Genomic DNA, 20,508 nt, shown 5'->3' with positions numbered 1-20,508 from the left:
AGCTGAGGAGGAAGTGAATTGCTAGTCACTAGGAACATTAAGGAGTTGTACACCACGTGGGAGGAACAATTTTCAAAGCCAGTTTGGTTAGGCCAGAATGTTCATGCAAAGGAGTAACATGTGTTGAGGCTGGAAAGGCACATTGGAGCCTGATTTCAAAGGGATTTAAATATCAGAGCTTATATTTAGTTGATCCTACAGATAACAGGGAGCCACTGGAGTCTGAACAAGAAGACTAGCTTGATCAGACCTGCACTTGAGAAAATGTTCACTTTGGCAGCCTCCACTTTGCAGAGAATTGGAACAGAGAGACTCAAGTCAGGGAGACTAGTTAGGAGGCAATGACAATAGTCGAGATGAAAGGTACAGAGGGCTTGAACTAAGGAGGTAGCCATGTAAGTGAAGAGGTGGCAGAGATGCTGCGGAGGCAGAAGTGACGAGATTTGGCAGCTAATTGGATTTACAGTATGAGAGTGGAGTCAAGGAACCTGGGTAACTGGGAAGGATGGTGGTACTCTTAACAGAAATAGGGGCATTCAAAAGATGATTAGAGTGAAGGGTAAAGGTAATGAATTCTCTTTTGGATGGGATGAGTTGAGACTCCCACAGGACATCCATTTTGAATCCAATAGACAGTTGAGGATGTATAAGTAAAGCTCAGGAGAGAGACTAAGGCAAGCAGGTGGTCCATTCAAGTAGATAGTTGACAGGCAAATAGAGATAATGCATGTAAACTGCTTTTTAAACCTTAAAGTATTATATAAATATTAGTTACTATCATTATTAAAAGGGGATTGAACAGGGAAATTTAGGTGATTAAAAAAGATATCAATAAAAATATATTTTTACAAAGTAAAATTACCTCCCCAAAGGTTGGGGTTTTTTTCCCCCAAAGGGGAAGGAGGAGACTAAAAGAAGTTGTAGATAGATATTGATTTTGGAGTCATCTTCATAGAGGTGATAACTGTCACCAGAAATAGGTTAAGATCACCAAGAGAGAGTATACAGGTTAAAAAAAAAAGTGGGTGGAGAGGACCTAGGAAAGGACATCCGTATTTCAGGAGTGTAAGGAAGATGAGGTGCAGCTAGGTGGTAGAACAGATAGAGTACTGGGTCTAGAGTCAGGAAGACCAGAATCCAAACCAAGCCTCAGACACTCACTAACTGTGTGACCCAGAGCAAGTCACTTCACATCTGTTTACCTTAGTTTTCTCATCAGCAAAATGAAGATAATAATAGTACCTACCTCTCAGGGTGGTTTTGAGGATCCAGTAAGACAGTAATTGTAAAGTGCTTAGCAGAGTGACTGGTATAGACCAAGCACTATGTAATGGTTAAGTTGTTGTTGTTAATTAGCAAAGGAGATAAGAGAACCAGGAAAGTATATTGTCAGGAAGGCAGGAAGGAAAAAAAAAAAGCCAAACGTTGCAGAGGTCAAGGAAGATGGAAACTGAAATAAAAGTCATTTGACTGAGAGAAAAGGTTATAAGTAATTTTGGAAAACAATGTTGCAGTATTAAGTACAATACTCTTCAGGCAGCATGTAATCATGAAGAATCCTGAACTTGTCATCAGGACTGGTTCAGAATCCTACTTTAAACACTTACTAGTGACTTAACCTCTCAAAAGTTTGCTTTCTCATCTGTAAAATGAGGATAATTCTTGTACTACCTACCTCAGATGGTGTTCTATGTAAAGTGCTTTAATAACGTTAGAGCATTATAAAAGCAGGGTTTATTATTGAAGTACAAAGCATGCAATTGACTGTGGATTGCTTTGCAAGACAAGCAGACTCAAGGTAAGCCTGAATTTGAAGGTACTCTTGTACCCACAATCTAATATTCTCGATCGAAATAGAAAGCTAGAAACAACATGAATTCGGTTCCTTAACATACTGTCCAATGATCGACTGATTCATAAAGTAGTAGAGATCATATCCCAAACACCAGTAAAGCTTTATGAAGCTATCAAATCATGGAACCAACCCCAGACTCAATTATTTCAATACTTAACTGCATATGCGATCTCATCCATATGGGTACTTTCTCCAACTGTGCATAATGCAACCTGTTCATGCACATCCACAACTCTTGTCCAAGCCCTCCTCCAAACCCTCCAGAGGGGCAAACCCAGAGTGCTGAGTGAGGCCTTCCTAAAGAATTATTGACAAGAGGTGGATTCTAATGGAGCAGAAGAGCTATATCCAGGGTCTCTCTCACATGGCTGACCCATCTTTTCCATTCACATAGTACTCTGAAGATAGTCTTTGCATTCTTCCTGCACAATTCTTTTAGTAACATATAGTGGCCATTCAGTACCCTGGGGGTGATCCTGGGATTTTACTATTTTGTGCTTGTATCCATACAGCACTAAAAGTTAGAAAAGATGGACCTTCGTGTTAGGGATAGGCTTGGGATAAGGCACTCAATTATCTCCCAAGACAATCCAGGCCACTCTTCCCCCTCCTACTGCATTCTGGGCCCAGTTCATTGTCTAATTGCAGTGTCTGTACATTTATGAATTCATGAACCAGCTCTAAAGGTTATTTATCCAAATACATATTATCTAGGCAACAGGCATTCTTCATACATTTGATATTTCTGATATAATTAGGTCTATTTTGATACAATTTGATATGATACAATAAACATTTATTAAGAATCTACTATATGCCAAGCATTCTGATAAGTACTAGGGATAATTTTTTTTAAAGTCTCTGACCTCAAGAAGCTGAGTAAGAAGCAAAAGGGCAATGGAGTTGGAGGACTAGGGGAGAGGGTACCTAATGAAAGGGCATTATAATGATGGTGAATTCAAAACCAAGCAGAGAAGTTGACAGTGGCAAATGAAGAGATGGCTGGGATTTTGAGCCCTCTATAAAGGGAAGCTATGAGAAATTTTTTGCTCCACCTGCTAACCCTCCAGTCAGAGGGGCAATAACAAGTGAGGGTACTCATAAAGTGTGAATACCAAAGTTGAAGCAATCTCCATGATGATGAGTTTCCTGGTGATGAACTTTTAATAAACTTAACTTTAAAAGGTCTATGCTGCTCCTGAGCTTGATGCAAGTCAAACAGGAGAACAGGAGAACAGAACATGGAACTCACAATTTAGACTCTATGCAAGACTTCCTCCATAACAGTGTCAAAGCTTCAGTAAGCATAAGCCTCCCTCCTGTTTTATGCCTTTTTTTTTCCTTGTTCTGAAGCTGTGCCTTCATCTGTGTAGGGAACTCTCCAAATAGATATTTCACCTATGCAAATCAGCGCAACATTTTTAGTTTTATACATCAGCATGAAGAATTGAGAGATTAAGTTAATTTGCCCCAAATCACACAGCTACTACATGATCATAAGCAGGACTGGAACCCAAGTCTTCTTGACCTACCAAGGCTGGCCTTCTAGTCACTGTGACACTTTATTCCTTGATAATAATTAACACATTCCTGTTAAAAATTCAAAGGAATCATGTAATTTTTACAAATGCCCATGGAAATACTTTGTTGGAGGGCCTTTGAGACAATATTTTGTTCTACCAAATCAAAGCCTTTCCTAGTCAATAATAAGCAGTGAGATCTTATGTTCTAAGTACCTTTCAATCAACTAAACTACTGCAAAGATGGGAAGCACTGTAGAATCTCATTTGAAAAAAACTTGCCTCTACCATTCTCACATTTTCCTCAAAGCTGGTCTTGATCCATGTGTAGATTATTCTCATAAAGACTTTAAAGAGATGTTATATGGGAACATAAGCATATGGATCAGTAGTTACTGATATTCTACCACTTTTTTAAAAGTTCTATAAATATTTGCTATCCCCTCTCAGCAATGCTGAAAAGTCCTATGAAAAAAGGAAATCCTTCTAGTCCAGTTGCTCTTCTCACTTGTTTTCCCTACGGCCACACTACTTTCCTTCATCACACATCAGGAATTGTCATGTGGTGGTTCCCCTATTATTAAGAAAGGAGTCTGTTAGAGTACTCAGTTTGGTGTTTTCCTTTTAGATTTATTCTCATTATGATTTGGTTCAATTGGTTTAAGCTTTCTTTAAGCCTGTTTTTCCCAGTAATTTTGTATAAAATACTGCTGATAATCTTCCTTCTTTAATTTTACAAATGAACATGTATTTTAAACCGGTTACCCTTAGCTGCAATCTCTCTCCATTTGGCAAGATCAAATAGTTATTGGGTTTCTGTATGTCCTATAAGCCTTTGAGCACTTTTGTTTTACTCCTGAATCATGTTTTTCAATCTATCCTGTCCTCCCCACAAGAACCTTAGCATTTAAGTTGTCAAGTACTAAAGTATACATTAAGTTGGTGACTTACCAAGTTGTTTTTTTTTTTAATCCTCTACATCGGGGGCAGCTAGGTAGCGCAGTGGATAAAAGCACTGGCCCTGGATTCGGGAGGACCTGAGTTCAAATCCGACCTCAGACACTTGACACTTACTAGCTATGTGACACTGGACAAGTCACTTAACCCTCATTGCCCTGCCAAAAAAAAAAAAATCCTCTACATCTTCACTTTTTACAACAATCTATAGGCTGCATTTATCTTCACGGTGGCATTTTTGCAACATGAGATGACCAAGTGTCTCATGAAATGTTCTGTTACTTCTAAATGTATAAAACCAGTTCCATAAACTCATTGGCTTCTAAGAGAATCTCTGAGTCATTCTTCAATTTAACTAAGCCTTCCTTTGGTCTTCTAGTTTCATTTATAAATATTATTCACTTCCTATATAGTATGTCTGCTCATTGGTCACAAGAGTATGTTTATAGACAGTCTAAATTACTGTGATTCTTAGCACTCCAACCCCTTTTTCTACCACTGGTGGCCCCATCACTGCTTAAGTGGAAGGGTACTACACAGGATCAAATGTCATTTTATTTTGTTTTGTTTTATTACAGTGTTGATATGGCCCAAAAATTAACCAGATGGACAGTCAAATGGTGATGAGCTTCTCTTTACTTGGGCCTGCCTTTTTGAACGAAGGAATAGTCTATTCCCCAAGTTGTGTTAACAGAACAATGATACTCCCTAACTTAATATACACATGTGAATATTAGGTCTACCACCAACTTCTTAAAGCAACAGAACAACTGAGAACACAGATGGCATAGGAACACAAAACTTTAGAGCCCAATGGAATCAAACCCAACACTCTATCTCAAACATGAGAAAACTGGGGCTCATGACAATGAAATTGTTTGCACAAAGCTACTAAGTAGCAGGGTTGAGTACTGAACTCAAGAGTCAGGAGGTCTCCAAATCCAGTATTTTTTAAAGATCACCAAGTCCTAGAAAATAGTCCGCCAACACTAAAATGATTTTAATTAACATTAAAACACTCGATAGCTGTTGTATAGATGAAATGCAGAAGTTACATGCAAGAAAGTTAGAATAAATGTTTTGAGGATTCACTGGAGAGTTTAATGTGATTTTATATTATGACCAATCTAGTACAGAAGACATAAAAGACAAGACATAAAAAAAAAAAAAGAAATTAGTGGAACTGCTATAAGGAATATAGTAGCCTTTCTTGAGCAAAAATTTAAAGTCAAACCAGATTCTAATAAGCCACACTAAATGGCAATAGGTATTTTGGATGGAAGCTATGGATACTGAACAAATGACAAATTCTGATCAGACGGAAGATTTCACAAGTTGTCCTGAGGAATGAGCTCTTGGCTCCATAATCATCTTTATAGGCATATTTATAGATCATTATCATGCATTTATCTTCCATATGTATTATATATCTTCACGTATTCCTTACACTTGCCTTTAATGAGTTTACATATCAGAGCTTAGTGGTAACTAGTAATCTGAGTCTATTGTTGCCTTGAGAATGACTTTGTCTTGTTTGAGAGTTCCATATCATTTGCCAAGAATAAAGAGCACCCTACAAAATGGATTTGTGAGTACTTGATCCCCAACATTAATGGTTAGTTTTAAATGTTTCACTAAAACAGCAATTATAGATTTTTTTTTTTAATGATTCAGGGTTAAGGGTAACACAACTGTCCTGACTTTACTAACATTCTCTAACAACTTCATTTCTTAGATGTCAGGTTTTGGGGGGGTTTTTGGACAGGGCAATGAGGGTTAAGTGACTTGCCCAAAGTCACACAGCTAGTAAGTATCAAGCGTCTGAGGTCGCATTTGAACTCAGGTCCTTCTGAATCCAGGGCCAGTGCTTTATCCACTGTGCCACCTAGCTGCCCCCAGATATCATTTTTAATAGCATGTGTAGAAGGTAGTAAGAATGACCCAAGAAAGGGAAGCACTGACACTAGTAGACGTGAAGAATGGCAACCGAAGTCTATGATTCAAGTAATATTTTTGGGATCTTAAATTTTTGAAAAGCATATTTGTGAGTCTCTATGCTACATTAGGACTTCCTATTTGTCCTGATTTATCCTCAGGAGGAAAATGAACCACCCTATAGAGTTTACTTGTACTATTTACCTTAAGGGATTTCAATAAATAGTTGATAATGATGGGGAAAAAGCATACAAAGACATGACTACTGTCCTAGAAAAGCTAATTTGAAAATTTATATTTTTATGTTCACCTTGATAAAAACATCTAATACTTTTCCTACCAAAAATGAAAGGTAATGGCAATATTCAAAATCTAACGTAATATCAAATAAATGTCTGATAAGGTATAATTCGATTCTCTTCCAGCAATGGTTTCTGAGAGAAAATCTTTTATTTCAGTGTAACTCAACCTCCCCCACTTTCATCCTTATGTAGTTTTTCTGCCTAGTGATTCATTGTAGTTTTCTTAGGGAAGAAAAGGCTTCAGGTTCATTACCTCCGGCTCCCCACCTAACATGAAAACCAACAGACAAAAACTATATAGTATAAATCTTTTAGCAAATCACCTATTCCACTGCAAGTGGAAGTCAGATTTTTTTTTTTTTACCTGTAAGACAAAAGCTTCCTGGCTGAATTTTCTATTTCCTATAGCTAAAGAGAAATAAAACACAGTTATAATGTAGTGAAAGACACAATCATCCATCTTTCTTAAAAGCAGTTTGGTTTCAGAAAAATCCCCAAAACAGCGATTTTTTCATCTCGTCACAATTTGGGATTTGAATATTACAACACAGTCTTTAAATACTAAGAACATACCCTATATCTTTGATATCAGTATCTGAGTGGTAGCAATTATTATTAGCCAACTTGCTCCTGTGCTGGTGACCAGAACACCAGCTTTGAAATTTACAAATCAGCAAACACAAACCTGAGCCAAGTGGTTTGTGACATAATACCAGAAAATGTGATACACCCCAAAAAGCAACATTTCAAAAAACTCACACCACACTGGTATCAGAACATCTAGGGCAATGGCCCAGGACTCACTAAGATGAATTCTAGAAGTGCTTCATGAATTTGCCTAAGCTCTCTCAGTGGATCTTTGGCCACAACTGAATATGGTTAGTGAGATACTCCTCATAAGTATTACTTCTTTAGATTCATTTATGGTATATTCACCAATGAAGGGCCTAATTCAATTAGAACTGCATTCCTATATATATATATATATATATATATATGTGTGTGTGTGTGTGTGTGTGTGTGTGTGTGTGTGTGTGTGTATGTATGCATATGTGTATATATATATATATATATACATATATATATATACACATGAATTCCACAATCTAGCAATTTCAACAAGTACTGCACTGCAGTAAGCCCTTTACTCTTTTTTTTTTCCTTTTTTTTGGTGAGGCAAATGGGGTTAAGTGACTTGCCCAGGGTCACAGCTAGTAAGTGTCAAGTGTCTGAGGCCGGATTTGAACTCAGGTACTCCTGACTCCAGGGCTGGTGCTCTATTCACTGCACCACCTGGTTGCCCCAAGCCCTTTACTCTTTATTTTTTTTTTTTGGTGAGGCAGTTGGGGTTAAGTGACTTGCCCAGGGTCACACAGCTAGTAAGTGTAAAGTGTCTGAGGCCAGATTTGAACTCAGGTACTCCTGAATCCAGGGCCAGTGCTTTATCCACTGTGCCACCTAGCTGCCCCCCAAGCCCTTTACTCTTAAAAACAGTTTATTAAATAGCCCAGTAACTTAGTTATCATTTGTCCCATATCATAATTTTACACATGACCCAAAAGAGCAAAAGACTTGTACCACTCTAAGGAAGACACTGAAATGACTGTGGTTTAAGTGGCCTTTAAAAATAAATTTTCTAATGCTTTTCACAAGATGAAAGAACATAGTATTCATGAGTGACAATTAAGCTAGTTAATTAACATTGTACCATACTGGGAAATGGCCTCAAAATAAAATCTATCCAGTTGTCTTCATGCCACAATGAAATGCAAATAAAAACACAAAATGACAAGATTTTTTTTCCAAATTCACAAATTTCCATATATACTAATATATTCTAGGTGGTATTTACAAAAGAATTTCACATTTAAATATGATATATATTATCTCAAGACAGAATGTAAAATGAGATGTCTACCACAAAATATCTGATATTAGCATTTTAAAAATTATAAGTCACTATATAAATGTACTATATTATTTTGAATTCAAAATTCTCCTTTTCACAATCTTTACCCTCCCCTTGGTTGTCATCATACTTTCCGCAATAAATGTAATTTATCAATATTTTCCATTTAAAAATAACTGAAATAAAACCTCAAAGTCACAAAGGCATATAAGCAACTGTTTTTGAGATGGAAAAGGCTACTCCTTGCTTTTCATCTTCAGATACTTATTCAAGTACCTGAGTGTACATGACAATGTGCTAGACACTGTACAAAATTAATCTGAAGGTACAATCCCTAGCCCTCAAAATTATATATAAAAGCAAGGCAATTCTACTACTCTTTGGGCACAAATCATCCTCTCCATTTTGGCATTTTGCTCAGATATGCTTGTCTTCAGTTAGGTCTATAAATTATAGATATCTGTAGCTATAGCAAATATGTGACTCATGTCACAAATGCGCAAAACTGCTACCCTCCCAAAATAATGAGCTGACTGATGACAATGTTTCCCTTTCTTGGACATCTTTTACTCCTTTTCCATCCCCCTCCCCAATTGTTTTCATGTAAATTAGTCAAGATGTTGGAGGGGAAAAAAAAGCTGGAAAAAATAAGGGAGACGTTACAGACAGGTATTATGGGAAGAAAACAGGGGAGGAAAAAGCATTTTGAGATCAAGACAGACATAAATGAGGAAATGGACAAGTATTTTGTGCAACATCCTAATATATACCTTGTACACAATGACTTAGATCACAACCATCATTAAACAGCTCTTTCCGACTCTACATGTTTTTTCTGTCCTGTAAGTTTTTTTCAGTTTTTAAAGATTTGAAGGAAAGGAGACTAAGAAAGTTCCTAGAAGTAAAAGGGGACCCCACTCATTGTATGCATATATGTTAGTTGCCATCATCTGATTGACACTTGACATTCTTTACAGATGATGCTCTGCATCAGTAAATTTTTGATGACTTAGAATTAAGGGTCTTCAGTATATTAAGTCTTCAGTATATTAAGTAACACTTATTGTCATGTCCAGACACTTTCAGAGTCTCTGGATTTTTCAGAGAGCCAAGTCTATTCAGCAAATTTAATTAAAGTACTGCCATCAAATTTGATGTAGAAGGGGCAGCTAGGTGGCGCAGTGGATAAAGCACTGGCCCTGGATTCAGGAGGACCTGAGTTCAAATCCGGCCTCAGACACTTGACACTAGCTGTGTGACCTTGGGCAAGTCACTTAACCCTCACTGCCCTGCAAAAACAAAACAAAACAAAACCAAAAAATTTGATGCAGAAGAACTCATCCACCATGGTCAAACTTCCTAAAAAGAGATCCTCTCCATCCCCAAATATGATCAGGAAGCCACCAGGCCTGTGGCCAGTGGCTATAAGATCTGCAAGGAAATTTCTTCTCCCACCCCCATAATCTTAAATTATGGTAAAACTACAGGATTCTGCATTTAATACATCTGCAAAATCTGTAAAACTTAGAAGTCTGCAGAAAACACGTACTCATAGGATTAATATAGTAACGTAAACAATAACATAATTCTAAAGAATCCAAATTTACCTCTTGACAACATAAAATAAGTACAACAATCAATTCCCTATGAAGAGGTAAGCTAAAAACTAAATGTTGTAAATTTTTATTTTCCTCAAATATTTTGTTCTTTATCTAAAAGATAAAGCAAAGAATAATAAAAACTGTTTGTTGTGTATTATTAGAGTATGTAAAAGATCCCATAACAAGTAGCCTTCCATAAGGTAATATTGGCAATGCTTTCCTACATTTGTCTTTGTGTTAAATTGTATAATAAATCTGCTTTTCCAACGTCCCCTCTTTCAGCTTCCCTGGAGTAGAAGATATATCAGATAAATGGAATCTTTAAGTGAAAGCTTTATGCTTCTAAAGTAACCAAGAAGCTGAGCATAGATAGTAGTCAGTACCAGGTCTAAATTCAGGAAAAAGGTTTTTGTAACTTCCTATTTGTAATAACTCTTGCCCCCTAAAACCAAAAGGCACATAAAAAGTTACATTTCATATATAAATGCTTCTGGCACTAATTTTGTAGGCCTCTCCTCAGACATCTGAAACCTTTATCTGAAGCCCTTGGATTCAGAAAGAGTTAGAGTCTTAAACTCCAAGAAACAGTGGTAGAAGCCATAAAGAAATGGGAAGAACTAATCTCTAATTATTCCTCTTGAGTTTCTTAACTTTTCTTAATTTGCCAGACTGCTACTCCTTCCCCTACAACTCATTTTTGTTATAATCCACTATGCTAGACCTTGTTAAATACATACACACACACACACACACACACACACACACACACACACACACACACACACATATATTTTCATTCTACCTTTTCTGGCCCTAAAGCAAATACCATTCCAGTATTATTTGCTTATCTTCTACATGACCCAACTAAGAAAATGTTGCACCTCTTTTCTATCCCCCTGCTCTGTATCTTTAGAATAACTCTGTAGCAGACCAGTAGAGGGTATGCCTGTGGGAAAAGGTTATTAGAGTTATATTCCAAAAATCAAGTTTTCCTTGAAGACTAGGCTCTTTCCCAAAGAATGTGTACCAAGTAGTAAAAGAATAAAAAGAAAAGGCAGATTACAGCTGAAGGAAGAGAAATATCAAGGAAGTTCCTCAAAGTTTCAGGGAATCCTCAAATATTACTGCCACTGTTTCACTGACTAGAAATTAGTCACTTGGAAAGTGTTTTGGAGTACATTTAATAAGTAGGAATGTATGAGGTACCTTCATAAACTAAACATACAGGTTCAATAATATTCAACCAGTTAAATTAACTTTATACTACCTTTAAATTTAGGTCCCTAAAAAGATATGCATTTGTTAATTATACCCTAAAGTACATGTTCTCCACATGTAGATTAGCTTGTAAATGAAATGAAAATTATTACTTCAAGAGTTCAAAACCAAAGCTAACAGAAGGATACAGTTTAAGTACAGCTGCTCATAGTAACTGAATAAAGTGGATAATAAGCATTTATGGTTCAACCAATGCACCTTTGTTGAAGCACATTTAGCTGAAGTGACTTCGAGTCTGGTTTATTTCCATCACATACAGTACATTTGTCCAAACAAAAGAATGTACATTCAATATAGAACATTTCCAGCAACAGTTACAGTCTTTCTAGTTTCCTTTCACAGTATATTTTAGTGCAAAGCACTAGGAAGGCTAAATGTTTTTCTATCTATAGAAGCATTTAATTCTTATGACCTTATGATCTTCAACATTTTTAGATTTTATACAAAAAGTAATGGAAACAGAGTCCCTCCTAATTACAGGTATGAACCTATTATAAAAACATGGTATATTTTCTCTTGAACGTTTTGAAATTAGGATAATTTTAACACAAATTTCTAAAAAGCAAAATGGTTTTTCCTAAAAAGTACAAAATGTTGGTACACAGAAACCTATCAAGAAATTTGTAATGATAGGTTTGCCTTTTTTTCCCTAAAATCTTGATTTATTATAAATTGGAAAAGAATTCATTGGAAAAGAATTCATTATTTTGCAAATTTTATAGCAAAAATCAAATGTTATCTAAAGAGGTCACTTAAAATTTTCTTGAGAGAAAAAAGTTTTCTTGGTTTCTCTTTCCTTCCTCCCTATGTAGCAATATTTAAAGAAACAAAACTAACATCATAAGAAGTGGTTGTGCATGGATTGTCTGTAAATATAAAATATCAGTAAGATATTTACTACCTTCATATTAACATTAGTAAATGTGTTGCCCATTTAAAAAAATAGAAACTGAAAAATTAAGTTGCATCTATCATTAAAGTGCTTGTGTATAAAATTTAAAGAAAAAATAGGGGAATGTTTGATTTCCATAAAAACCTCAGATTTTTACAAATTAAAGGTGTTACTATGAACCATGCATGAAAATGAACTAGAACTTTCTCTATACTATTTTTAGTACAATGAAACTTTCATTACACAAGAAAATCAGTTGGAGATGAACTGATGTGAGGACGAGTACTAATATTCAGCTGACTTGAGTTCCTGTGTTTTAATAGACTGTTCTTAGCATACATTCAACTGGAGAAAATTTCTGAAATCATGCACATAACCTGGATGAAAATCTTGCCAAATAAAATGAAACTGATAGAACTTCTTGTCAAATAATACCATCAGCAGAGATATTCCCTCAGGTTGTTGACTGCCTAAAGCTTCTGGTCTTTAAGGGAAAACATATTTTGCATTTTCTCGTTTTTAAATACAGTAGGATGAGCCTGTAGACCAAACACACAAGGTAAGACAAACTATGATGTAGGTAGAATAAGGTTAACTTCACAGCTACTTGAAAGTGTTGGAAGAGGCAATGGCCTTAGAAACGTAGTCAGATGGTTATTAATTTAGTAAGAAAACAGCAGTAACAGTTGAATATTTATGAAAATATTTTTCTTTTTTTCTTTATAGTACCATTTGAAGACGTTAGTGGTTCTAACACCAATTTAAAGTCTTTCCACACAAATGAACTCCAAACCTTTCCGTACATCACTTGAAGTTATCTGAGGAGAAATGGGAATAAATTAACACCTTTGAGTTTGCCAATAAAATCTTAAAGTTATACAATAGTAAAAATGAATAATAAATGATAATTTCATTTAAAGTTTTCCACATAAATAGAAGGAAAGGTTTGTGACTTTAAGCTTGTACATACAGTTTAAGCTACTCAATAATCAAACTAAGTTAGCTGCTTTAGAAGCTGAATCCAAAAATTAATATTCATCAGAGGCCTCAATTCAGGGGGTACTCAAATATTGTTTTGGTTTTTTTTGGGGGGGGGACAGGGCAATGAGGGTTAAATGACTTGCCCAGGGTCATACAGCTAGTGTCAAGTGTCTGAGGCCGCATTTGCACTCAGGTCCTCCTGAATCCAGGGCCAGTGCTTTATCCACTGCACCACCTAGCTGCCTCCCACCCCTGCCCCGGGGTACTCAATGATAAATTCTTTAAAATGCATGTACTTGCTAAAACAAGTAGAGGATGGGTAATTTATTTTGTATTTTATACTGCATTTTAAAACGTTTATTCCAAAATGTAAAATTCTTAAAATGTAGTATTTAAAATGTCTCTTTTCTTCCCTATTAGGGCTGTTAACCTACTTCCTACTACACATATAAAAATGAAGTAAAACAAAAAACCCTTGAGGTAAAATTATTAATTAAGTTGAAATAATCACCAAAAAGTTTATTTGAACAAAAGGGGGAAAAATAAAACATTGTGGGACTAACTAAATTATCATTTTTTTTCCACAGCACAAAACTAAAAAACAGTTAACCAAAAAACCTTACAAGAAAACAAATTCCAAATTTTGTTTACTAAGTTTTCCCCTTGCCTTGAAACACTATGTTAAAAGTAATTAATAAAGGTTTCATTACTGCTAATTATTCTAAATTAATTTAGAGATTTTTCTGTGTAGCACTTTATTTAGCCATCACAAATCAATTTTACAATAATTACAGTGCCTTAAAAGATTTTTCCTATAATTATAGCCTTCACAAATCTTCATTCTATTATCTCTGTAACTTTCCTGCATAAAGTTCATTAGTAGACTAAGTTGCTGAATCAAATCTGTGCAAAGTTAGTAAAACAGAGGACTTCTACTATAAACATAAGCCAATATAAATGCACATATTTTTACAATATTAAAAGAATAGCACTGGCTCCATGCTACCTATAGCTATGTTGCATTGTCCTGTAGAAGATAAGCTCTGAAGTTAACTTTTGTTCCCAAGTCAGTGGAATAAAGGTCACTGAAGTAAATGCAATATGTACATTTCTCCTCAGTTCCCACTGCCATCAGATATGTGGCATGTTAGCTGTTAAAATGGAACCTGCTATAAATTATGGCCAAATGATATCTTTTTAGTTTGAAAGGGGGGTAAGGGGGAAGCAAAACTCTGTAACTGTTCCTCACCAGACAAGAGCCTTAGATCTTGTACTTCGGCCTTTGGTTTTATTTCCTTCAGGTGAATTAGAAGCATTTGCCTTATGAGTTTTCTTATGATGTTCAAGGTAAGTCTTTTTTGCAAATGCCTTTCCACACTTATTGCATCTGTGAAGAGAAAAGTTTTTTGTGACTTTTACTTCAATGCCAACATCAGCTACTTCATACTTTTTGTTGGGAGAATTAGAAGTTCCATCATGTTTTGAATCGTTTTGCTTCGCTTCGTCCCTTGGAGGGCCTCTTTTTGCCACTTTATTTAGAACAAAATCAATGGGCTTTTTTATAGCTCTGATCTCTAAACTGGCTGTGATTTTCCCAAGATAACGTGATGATTTTTTGTGAACCACAGTTATGTGCCTTATCACATCACGTTTCCGACGCGTTTCATAAGTGCAAAGTGGACACTTATAAAATTTAACATAAATGTTATTTCCATCTGTGTGCAACTCAATGTGTTTAGTCAAGTTCTGTTTGGAAGTAAATTGGCGTTTACAAAGTTTACAGTAAAGCTGCTTGAAGTCAAAGCCAGCTGAAAGTTTTGGTTTCCTGGTTTTTTGCTGGCCACCTGCAGCAGAAGGGCTCGTTGATTTAGGGCTGTCCGAGTCTTGCTTAACTTTATTTTTCTGTGCTGCCGGTGTGTTCTTTTTCTCATTTGAATGATTTGTTCCCTTTAATTCATTCTGTGGAGAATGGGTAATAGAAGGGGGTGAAGATTCTACGGAGTCTGATGGTTCAACTTTTACTTTTATTTCTGTGCTGTTGGCAGTATTATTAGGGCCTTTCTCTCTTTTAGAGTTTGTTCCAGAAAGAGTTATCTTGTGGACAATTTGCATATGTCTTTTAAGCATTATTTGTGAACTATATTTCCTCTTGCAAAGAAGGCATTTGCATGCAGTTAAATTGTATTCAGCCTTTGAAGAAGACTTTTGTTTCCGAGTCTTAAAAGATTTTTTAGGAGAAACAGTATCCAGGAACAAAGGCTGCCCAGGCTTTGTAGCTATATCAGGAGTAATTGAATCCCTCCTCAGTCCTCTATGAACTTCATCAAAATGCCTCCTTACATTCGCTTTTGTAGCAAATGATTTATAACATACTGGACAACTCCTACTCAATGTTACTAGAACATTCTTACTGCGTCCTTTAGTAGAAGACTGGTTCGGATTCTTTCGTGTTTCAATATACTTCTTTAGTTCTTCCATCTTTTTTTTGTGTACTTTTCTAATGTGCCGACGAACACCGCGTCTGGAATTGAATTCTTTTCTACAAAGACAACAAATCAACTGGTGGCCAAAATCAGAATTATCAGAAGTTTCCAAGTCAGTATGTGATTCCTGAGGCTGTTCATCAGAAGTTGGTGTTGCTTCATTCACAACTGTTTCTGCAGGCGGGGGCTCTACAATTTCTACTTCTGTATCTGGAACTGGAGTTGTTTTGGACTGTTCAATGTTAGGTTCTTGCATCTGAACTTGAGTTTGATCAGGAGAATTACTTGACTCAGTGACCTCAGCTGGATTATTAGTCCTTGAAATATACTGAAACACTGCATTCTGATTAGTTTCTATGGGTTCTAGCCTAATAATATATTCTCGCTTGTCCACACTTGGATAAATGGCTTCTAGAAGATCATTTATGGCTTGGCTTTGTTTATCATTTACATCAGGAAGGTCTGTTAAAACAAAAACACCATTTTAGGTTTGTTCTAGTTCATATTTTAAAAGACAATATGAACAGCTGCAAAAATATTTATTACATCACCTGGTCCTTTTTATTTGCATGAGTCCCCAGTATTTTAAAAGTACAATCAATAAATTTAATTCACCTTGGATTTCAATTGCCAATTTAACACAAACACAAAACTTTCTGGTAATAAATGCAGCTTTATATAATACTTGTTTCCACTTCTGAGGATATAATTATACTACTATAACTTTAATTTATGTTTATCTGTGGAAGGGGAGGAACATGAATTAAAGTTACTTGCCCAGGAAGACAAAGTTAGTAAAGGCAAGATCTGAACCCAAGTCTTCCTGGCCCAGCAATATATGCACTATGACACTCTGCTTCCATCAATTTAAATTGTATAAGCAAAAAACAATCTCTCTGAATAACATAAGTCAGACTTTATACTTTGCTAGCAATCAATCAACAAGCATTTAAGTGCTCACTAAGTTCCAGGCACTATATTAGTCTGGAATATTTAAACAGTATTTTTAGAACAGCAAAGGTCAATTAATATAATATGGCATGGATGAACAACTAAAGAAAATTTAAAAAGAAATGTTTTAAATACATAAAATAAAATGGAAAGAGCATCCATTAAGTTTATTTATGATAAAAAAATCCATTTTAATTATGTGAGACCAAACAATTATGCAGCATATTATGCAAAATGAAAGAAATTTTTAAATTGGAGAAAATTTGAGAATACATGAACATATATGTTATGAATCATAGCCATTTATTAGAATTAGTCCTAACCATCTCTACTGAACAAGATATATTCCTACTGAACATATTATTAACACACAACTACTGATGATTATTCCAGAAATGTAGCTAGTTTTCTTTACTTGATGCATGAATTCTACCCTAAGCAGGTAATAAAATATATTTGTACAAGAATTATCTAGTGGGCTATTAATAATAGGACATTGGTATAACTTGTTTATAAGTACCAGTCACTCTCAAACCTAGTTATGAATATTAAATCAACAATAAAAGCTAACACATAACACTTACTATGGGTCAGGCACTGTGTTAAATGCTTTCAATTATTATCTCATTTGATCACCACAATAATCCTGGGACATGACTATTATTATCCCCATTTTATAGATGAGGAAACAGTTAAGTGACTTCCCCAGGGTCACATAGCTAGTAAGTTTATGAGGCTGGATTTGAACTCAAGTTTTCAAGACTCCAGGCCCAGTGCTCTATCCACTGTGCCACCTAGCTCCCCCAAAATAAGGTTTGGAAATCCAAATTTTTATTCCTCTATCTATTATTTCCTTTTCTAATACCGGAATTTGTATAATGGGTAAGGTGATAATTGCAAATAACGTAATACTCCTTTTGGAATACATACTGCAAATTAAAAGCATACACTTAACGGGGTAGATTCCTAATCAATTTTACTCTCTAGGGTGGCCTAAAGATATATTATCAACAAAAATGACAACTGAAAAAAATAATTCAATACTCAGCACTGTGCCTTTTAATTAAAAAAGGAAATTAGTTTGGAAATATTTAACATCCTACCATGGGAATTGGAATAAAAAAATAAGCCCAAACAACATCAGAAGCGGTTTCCAGTTGAAGAAATTCCCCTTCACTTATTCTACTCTCCAGCTGACCTAGGCTACTCAATATATCCCTAATTTGTCTCACTCTATATTGCTTCCTTCCTTTCTTCCCACCATTCCCCTTGTCTGATTAGGATTCCATCCTCCCCAATATTCAACTGTTGGAATTCTACACAATCTAAGAAGGTTCAACTTGGTTGTCACCTCTTCCAATGATTCCTTTCCTGATCTTCCCAGCTAAAAGTAAAATTTCCCTATTAAAGTGTATCATTAAACTTTATATCTTATTATATTCTAACTTGCATTATGATTACTTGTCTTATATCCCTAAAAATACTGTAAATTCATTAATAACAGGAACAAAAAGTTGTTTTCATATTTGTACATAAGGCCTTGAACTTAATGTTCATTGAATTTGTTTTTCTCTATGGCCTAAAGTACACTTTAAACCATGCTGAAATGAATCAATCAACTAACATTTATTAATCACTTATTACATGTAAATGACTATACTAAGTACTGAGAATGGTCCCTGCCATCAAGTAGGTGACATTCTAATGAACGAGATAACATGTAAATAATTATGCAAATGAATGATATAGATTTAGTGGAACACCCAGATGGGATCAAGGATTATTTGGTTTTGGGTTTTTTGTGGGGCAATGAGTGTTAAGTGACTTGCCCAGGGTCACACAGCTAGTAAGTGTTAAGTGTCTGAGGCCGGATTTGAACTCAGGTCCTATTGAATCCAGGGCCAGTGCTTTATCCACTGTGCCACCTAGCTGCTCCCTAGAAGGATTAGTCTTAGCAAAAAGAATGACCTCTTTTCTTCATCACAGGCTAAAGGAGACAGTGGGGAATTATGTTAAAGAATGTTGAAATGAGAAGGGGAGAAGAGAGAGCCCTTGAAAAATGAGCTCACTTTTTTCAATTAACTAAGAGATAGGTTCCTCAGCTAAGACAGTGGAAAGAGGGATACCTTGGAATGCTTGAGGAGACACAAGAAAATTGGGAACCACCACTGTGGTGAGTGGGATAGAAGCCAATTAAATAAGAATACTGTCTTGCTGCAGTGAATACCCAATTGAAACTAGGTAACAACTTGCTAGGGACCCAATCAATATTTCCTCCAGCTTTGTTAAGCAGTACATGAATGGGAATGAAGGAGGCAGATGGTGGAAATAATTCAGGGTTGGATTTTGTGATTAGTAACTGGAAAAAGGGACAAGTGATTCAAGAGAAGTTAGTATGAGTTGACTTGGTTTATCAAGGGTCAGTATTAGGAAAGGAGGAGGATATAAAGGCAATGCAAGAATGATGGACTGAAAAACTATTTAGAGCTAAAAGAACCGAAGGTCCCAATAAGAATAAAGAAAGATATATGGAAAGACTAATAACATATTATGATCGGATAAAGTAATTTTGGAGTTCATGACCATGGAAGTGGAATATTTTAACTGTCTCTGTGTATAGTTGAGGTAGAATAGTGGAGTAAGTCATGGAAAATGAGTAGAATGAGAAACTGGGAAGTTAAGAGTATTAAAGGAAACATCAATATGCATGTATATATTTTTTATTTGTTTCATTCATAAAATACAAGGTTAAAAAATAATTCAGTAAACTGTTAGTGTGGTGACCTTTGTATCAAAAAACTTTCTCTAAGTTCAATACATTGAACATCCACAAAGTAATAAAATCCAGAATATTAAATAATGAAAATTACCTTCCAAGTTAACTATTATCTAATAAAACATTAAAAAGAACTTAAAGCACAAATTAATACCACTACAGATGTTAACTCAAACCTGATAAATACAGAGATTTAGTCAATTAAAAAGCTAATCACTTAAAAACTGATTCTCTAAATTTCTATACTTGTAAATTAATCCATAGTAATTTGATTTTTGCAATTACTATTACCCATCATTTAGCAAATGCAACTACAAGCAAAATTACTGAATTTTATATGCAGACCAAGGTCTTTAAACAGATTCATAAAAAATTAGTTGCTTCAAAATCAAGGTAAATATCTTTTACCATCCCCATTAAGTAAAATAAAAATAAAACAAACACAAGGAAAGCAAAACCCAAATCTAAACAAAGAAGACATTTTAAGTAGCAAGTTCTTTCCTAGATCTACTAATGCCTTTTTCCATTTCTCTTGACTCAATTACCATTCATTCATCATCTAGCTCCTATTTTTTCTTTGCCTTCCTCTTCTAAAGGGATTCTAAGTGAATCATCCTATATAGAAAATGAATGAAAAGGGAAGAGCAATAAAATCATCTTCAAAGTAGCATTAAAAAAGAAAAGCAAATCCTGAAATCAAACTCCAGAGTTCATTTAGCTGTCATTCATAAACACACTCACAGTCACTCTCTCACACTCTCTCTCTCTCTCTCTCTCTCTCTCTCTCTCTCTCTCTCTCACATACACACACACACACACACACACACACACACACACTCTGTCACATATAAAATCTTAATGCAAATATATTGGAGGGGCAGCATATACAAGAAGCAATGTTTTATAAGGAGAGAGAGAGAGAGAGAGAATTAGAATCTAGAAGACCTACATTGGAGTCCTGCCTCTGATATATACTAGCTATGCCAAGATAAGCAAAGCACTTGACCATTTGAGTGCCTCGGGCAACTCTGAAAAGACTAAATTACAGATAAGCTACTGATCTGCACC

The 20,508-nt window shown here is 35.4% G+C and overlaps 1 protein-coding gene across 7 annotated transcripts in view; it reads right to left on the bottom strand.

The window, feature by feature from the left end:
* Positions 1–11,534: 11,534 nt before the first annotated feature.
* Positions 11,535–20,508, bottom strand: part of ZNF800 (zinc finger protein 800) — a 170,272-nt gene continuing 161,298 nt past the window's right edge. For 6 of the 7 annotated variants that reach the window (XM_043966861.1, XM_043966857.1, XM_043966856.1 and 3 more), the window contains exon 5: positions 11,535–16,175. In XM_043966861.1, coding sequence (XP_043822796.1) covers positions 14,476–16,175 — 1,700 coding nt within the window. In that variant the 3' untranslated portion in view covers positions 11,535–14,475. The remainder of the gene's footprint in view (positions 16,176–20,508) is intronic. The other variant, XM_043966862.1, reaches the window with a different exon arrangement.

Source organism: Dromiciops gliroides, chromosome 5, assembly GCF_019393635.1.
Source record: "Dromiciops gliroides isolate mDroGli1 chromosome 5, mDroGli1.pri, whole genome shotgun sequence".
Taxonomy (NCBI): domain Eukaryota; kingdom Metazoa; phylum Chordata; class Mammalia; order Microbiotheria; family Microbiotheriidae; genus Dromiciops; species Dromiciops gliroides.
Note: the sequence above shows the minus strand (reverse complement) of the source record. Positions and strands in the feature narration are given on the sequence as shown.